At 41.9% G+C, this 6,000-nt stretch overlaps 1 protein-coding gene across 1 annotated transcript in view; it reads left to right on the top strand.

The window, feature by feature from the left end:
* Positions 1 to 448: 448 nt before the first annotated feature.
* Positions 449 to 6,000, top strand: part of SLC7A8 (solute carrier family 7 member 8) — a 51,728-nt gene continuing 46,176 nt past the window's right edge. Inside the window, exon 1 of the mRNA XM_007951188.2 lies at positions 449 to 593. Coding sequence (XP_007949379.1) covers positions 449 to 593 — 145 coding nt within the window. The remainder of the gene's footprint in view (positions 594 to 6,000) is intronic.

Below are 6,000 nucleotides of genomic sequence, written 5' to 3'. Positions count from 1 at the left end.
TTTTATTAGGGAGAGACCTGAAGGGCATCAGACTACCTTCCTGATAACGTCTGAAATCAGCCACTGCCGGGTACACAGAGCAGAACCGTTGTGATTTCTGAGGATCTACGTCTCTTTCAGGAGAATTCCAGAGAGAGTAGCTGGTACAGTTCTATTTTTATATTTAAATGTATATGTCTCCTATTTTCCTTTTTGACAACACTTCACTTATTTATAAGCATGAGTGACAAAAAACGTGTTCATATGGAGTGAGAATATTTTCAGTTTTCTGTTGTTTTTATTTTTAAATCTGCTTGTGTCTTTTTAGAGGGCTGAAGTGGTCCTCACTTCAGAAAAGGGCATTTTAATTGGAAGTTTCTCTCTAAATATATTTTCACACGCATAGACACACGCACACGCATACTATCTTAGAAAGATACCTTTTGGAGATTGAAATCTACTGAGAAAGATGGAAAAAGGAGCCCGGCAACGAAAAAACACTGAAAAGAACCATCCAGGTGGGACTGAGTCAGAAGGCAGCCCTGGTTCCGGAGGGGGCGGAGTAGCTCTGAAGAAAGAGATTGGATTGGTCAGTGCGTGTGGTATCATCATAGGTGAGTCTAATTCCTTTTCCTACTGACCATTCCTTCTCCCTGTGGTGCTCCTCTTGGGGAACCCTAACACCTCTAAAGCACTATTTTTGCTTCTTACCCCTTTAGAGGGAGCTCTGGTAGCATAGTGGCTAAGGCACTTGACTGCTAACCAGAAGGCTGGCTGTTCAAACCCACCAGCCACTCCTCGGAAGGAAGGTTGGGCAATCCTACTTCCGTAGTGATACTGCCTCGGAAACCCAAGGAGGGGTCGCTATGAGTCGGGGCCGACTCGACGGCACATAACAACAACAACCCCTTTAGAAAGGAGCTCTGGTGGTAGTGCCTAAGGCATTTGACTGCTTACCAGAAGGCTGGTGATTCAAACTCACCAGCCACTCACTTCTCGGAAAGAAGACTGGGCAATCTACATCCGTAGTGATACCGCCTCAGAAACCTAAGGAGGGGTCGCTATGAGTCGGATCCGGCTCGATGGCAGTGAGTTTGAGTACCCCTTTCGAAAAGGATTGTCAGTCACTTGTGGTATAACCTACCTGCACTGGTCAAGTTTGAGAGGTATAGGAGTGGACAAGTGATATTTGTCATATATCTCTTCCTACAAACCAAACTAAACAGCTCTGTCCAGTGTTCATAGTAGAGAGAGCAGATAGTGGTCACAAGTCTGGCTGATGGTCAGACCCATAGGGTTCTGATTCAGCAAGCTTAAGGTGGGGCTGGCAGACCTGAATTTTTAACAAACCATCTCCTCAGCATTCTATGGACTGATTCTTGAGATGTATTTAATAGGTATTTTATTGTTTCATGTTCTGTGAAACTATGTTCCTAGAGGGTGTATAATAATAAAAATAGCAACAACAGCAATATTAATTTCACCTTGGGAAGTTGATGTGACAGGGCTGTTTTTCCCATTTCACATATGAAGAAATTATGGAAGAAAAGAAAAGACAGATTGTGCCCTTTTGTAAATGTATAGTTTACAGCTTTTCTGGTTGCATAGTGGATTGAACCTGTCTCTTAAGTCTCTTAACACTCACAGAAGGAAACCCTTATGAGGTTCTCCAGGGGAACTGGAGTAACTAGAATGTGGAGTCAAGGGGGAACTGACAGGTAGACTCTGAAACTGGGACACTTGGATGTCCCTGAGAGAAATAGTACAGACTACCTGAGCCCTGACTTATTCTACAGGACCCATAAACCCTTTGCCATTGAGTCGATTCTGACTTAGGGTGACCTCATTTGTTACTGAGTAGAACTGCTCTATAGAGTTTTCTTGGGTGTAATCTTTATGGAAGCAGTTCGACAGGGCTTTCTTGCACACAGCTGCTGGGTATGTTCAAATGGCCGACTTTTAGGATAGAAGTTGATTGCAAACTGCTTGCACCACCTCGGATCTTTTCTATAGGAAAGAGAGGTTCCTAATATGGCCCTACCTCTAGACAACATATCTTCCTCTTCCCAGAGAGACCCTGGAGATGGGTGGCAGGTAATGGTTTACTACTGCCCCTACTTCAGTGGAAGTGGCCAGCAGTACGAGTTTTTTCTGCTATCTTTGGTAGAAAGTATCTTCTTCCCAGAGAAAAGCTTGCTCAACTGTCAGGGCCAGATATGTTTCTGTGTCATCTCTCCAGATTCCTCTGTGAAAGCTGGTTGTGTCCTGGATTCCATGGGCCAGTTTCTCTGCATGGCTTCATGTTCCAAGCAGTAATACAGAGACTGTTTGGCACTAGAGCAATAGAGACACTGGAGAACATCCTTGAAATCAAATAAAATCAGTCCAGTATTCAGATAATCCTCTTCACCTCTACACCCAGACTTCAGTGATCATATTATCTCCACTCTCTTCAAAAAGACTTCTCTGACTTTGGGAAGCTTTCCAGGCATCTGTAGTTATAAGGAAGGCAATGTTAAAAAAAAAATTATAGTCATGATCTGAATCTCTCATTACTCTTTTTTTTCCCCCTCTTCTCCTTTGTCTCTGTTGCTCTAAAATATAAGATCAGCAAAGTACTCAGTATGTATAGCACATGCCAATTTAAGGTCTATAAATAACCCAGAGGCTGTTACCTCTTTCACCAGTTTGACTGATAGGATTAAATGTTTACCTCCCTTTGGGAAGGCTCTGATTCATACACACTTGTGCATGCCCACAGGCACACAAACACACCCAAACCTCCTTCCTCCTGCCTCAGTCTTGCTCACCCATCCCTATATAAGTTCAGGTATTCAAGGGTATAGGGCATTTTCCTATAAACTGAAGTTGTTTTTATCTCTTCCATTAAGCTTTCTAAGACTTTGAAGAAATAGGTATTTTCAGTATAATAAGTATGATTTCAGTTGAGTGAATATTACCACTGATCTGTCCATAACTTCATGGAAGGCATTTCAATGTGAGAATAGTCCTAAAACTCTCCACAGTGGCAGTACATTAACAGAATAATAATGCCAGTGTTCTATGGTGAAAGGACATCCCAGATATCCCAAATATGTCATTTCAAGGAAACCAGGATATTTTTTTCCTAAGTGTGAGAATCCTTGTGGAGTTGATAGTCTGATTCTATCTCCATTAAGCTAGAATGAAACACAGATTTCCCCTCTAGGATGAGATGGGGGCAAAATCCTCTTCACTTCCTCTCCTGCAGGGCTGCTGAGTTGCAGTTATGGTCATCCTCAGCTGCCCTGCCCTCTTCTAGAGGGGTTTTCAAGTGGATGATAGTGTTTCAAATTTTTCAAAGCCAACCACAAAAATATAAATGACATATTCCATGCAGAATTAAATAATCTGGTATTCAATATCAACACTATGGAAGAAAAGCCAATCGGAAGAAAGAGGCCAACACTATGGAAGAAGGATAATTAAAAAACAAAAAGCAAAAAGAATGTCCTAAATAAATCAGGTGATGAAGTATGAGAAAGTATCATTTGCCCAAAATCTATCTTATATTCACTTGACTGAGAGTTAAACTATATGTTTCAAGTTGATTCTGACTCATAGCGACCCCCTTTGGGTTTCCAAGGTGGTAAGTTTTTACGAAAGTAGATTGCCCAGTCTTCCTCGGAGTGGCTGTTGGGTTTGAGCTGCCAACCCTCTCGTTAACAGTCAAATGCCTTAGGCACTATGTCACCAAAGCTCAATATTAATGGGTGGTGCAAACAGTTAACATGTTTGGCTGCCAACCAAAAGGCTGGAGGATGGAGTCTACCCAGAAGTGCCTTAGAAGAAAGGCCTGACAATCCGCTTCCTAAAAATCAGCCATTGAAAACCCAACTCTGACACATATGGGATCACCATGAGTGGGAACTGATGCAATGGCAACTGGTAGTGGTGGTGGTGGATATGCCAGTTGATAATCTGATATGTCATCTAACATACACTATCTTACTTATTCCTCACAATAACCCTGTGTAGTAGACACTTAGTATCCCTCCTTCCAGATAAAGAAATAGAAGTTCAGAAGGATAAACAACTTGCCAAAGGTAAGATCATTAAAAAGTATGGGAGCCACTATTCAAAACACAGAGCTTGTCTGAATCCTGAATCTAGCTCCTAAACCTTATTTGCTATTTGTATGTCCTAAAAACCTAAAAGTTTTCCTTTAGAATGTGGGCGGCGATCCTTAATTGTTATTGTAGATAAAGCAGTTAGTGTTGTGTTCCTAGTGAGGAAGTGCCTGATATAAGGGAGAGCTAAGCAGTCCCCTAAGGAGCTCTGGTGATACAGTGCGTAAGGCACTTGACTGCTAGCCAGAAAGTTGGCAGTTCAAACCCACCAGCCACTCTGCGGAAGAAAGACTGGGCAATCTACTTCTGTAAAGATTTACTGCCTTGGAAACTCAGAGGTAGTTGCTATGAGTCAGAATCAACTTGATGGCAGTGAGTTTTTATTTTTGAAGCAGTCCCCTGGAAGTAGAAGGTAATGTTCCTGGTGCAATTGCAGGAAGACTTGGGGTCGGCTTGGTGGCTTGGCTATGGCAGGATGGCAGGATCTGGCCAGCACAGGCCATGATCCAATTTACAATTTACTCTCCTAAATGCACCTTTCCTTTATAGATCATGTTCTCCCAGCCTTGTTAGAGGCACTGGGGAGTTCCTGGCTGTTGAGATTACTTTGTATCAATTGTTCTGTTAAGTACCTTGAGGTAAAGAATTTAACTTTACCCAAAGAATTTGATCTTTGATTCCTGAGTGATAACCTGATAACTTCTCCCCAGTGATTGAAGTGTCTTTGATGAGGCCTCCAGACCACACCTGAGATTTTATGCTAATGAGGTGTCTTCAGGACCCTCTAGGTGATAATAGCTGACCTGGAGGGGGCACATTTCTATTAATCATGCATATACACAGTGAGGCCCCAATAAAAGCTCTGGATATGGGAGCTCCATGGGCTTCCTGATTGGTGAAAGACATTGATGCATGTGAGAGAGTAGTATGTTCTTTTCGGGACATGGAAGCTCCACATTGGATGCCAGACCTTACCCTGTGGTCTCTTCATTTGTATCCTTTTTGCTATAATAAAACTGTAATTGTAAATACAGCACTTTCCGTGAGTTCTGTAAGTTGTTCTAGTGAATTTTTGAACCTGAAGAAGTAGTGGGATCCAGCAGGTCAGATGTAGGGGGTCTTGTGGACCCCTGAGCTTATGATTTATGTCCTGAGTAGGTAAAAAGAACCCTCACATTTGTAGCCAGAAGGGCAGAAGTGAGGGACTCCCAAGCTTGTGGCTGGTGTCTATAGTCTTGGGTAGGCTTGACAGTCTGAAGGATTGTGCCATTTAATTTGTGAGCTCTGACCTAGCTCCCAGTGGTTAGGGTCAGAGGAAGAAGTGCTGCATGGGCAGCTGGTGTCAGAACAGAAGTGAAACAGAGGGGAACAGAATTGAATTAAATAGATTTGGAATGATTGAATTCCTCCACCCCATAAGTACGTACCCAGAATCTAGATCTGAAGGCAAACAGGCATGCTGCAGAGTCTAAATAAAAATACTCATAATTTGTCAGACTTTTTTTGTTTTCAGTATGTATGTATATTCAGGGGTGAACTTGGTATATTTGCTTCAGAGCAATACCAGATGCAGATCTAGCTACTGAACCATTGCCTCCCAACTAACAAATTAAAAAAAAAAAAAAAAAATAGTACTTACTGAGCTCTTCCTAAATGCCAATTCCTGTGCTTTAAGCATTTTTTTTTTGTCCAAAAATGACATTTAATCAGTGTTAGATGCTATTACATTACTACTGCTGATATTAATAAATTAAGCAGAACACAAACATGTACAGAAGTGAGACAGTGTGATATAAAGCGTGTGGGTTTTGATGAATCAGTGTTTGAATGCTAACAATGATTTGCAATCTTGGGTGAGTACTATACTGAAATGGCATTCTCCATATCCTTGGTATAAATGGGAATATTAGCA

The sequence above is a fragment of the Orycteropus afer genome, unplaced genomic scaffold (assembly GCF_000298275.1).
Source record: "Orycteropus afer afer isolate SDZICR_OR568_19922 unplaced genomic scaffold, OryAfe1.0 scaffold00292, whole genome shotgun sequence".
In the NCBI taxonomy this organism is placed as follows: Eukaryota; Metazoa; Chordata; class Mammalia; order Tubulidentata; family Orycteropodidae; genus Orycteropus; species Orycteropus afer.
Note: the sequence above shows the minus strand (reverse complement) of the source record. Positions and strands in the feature narration are given on the sequence as shown.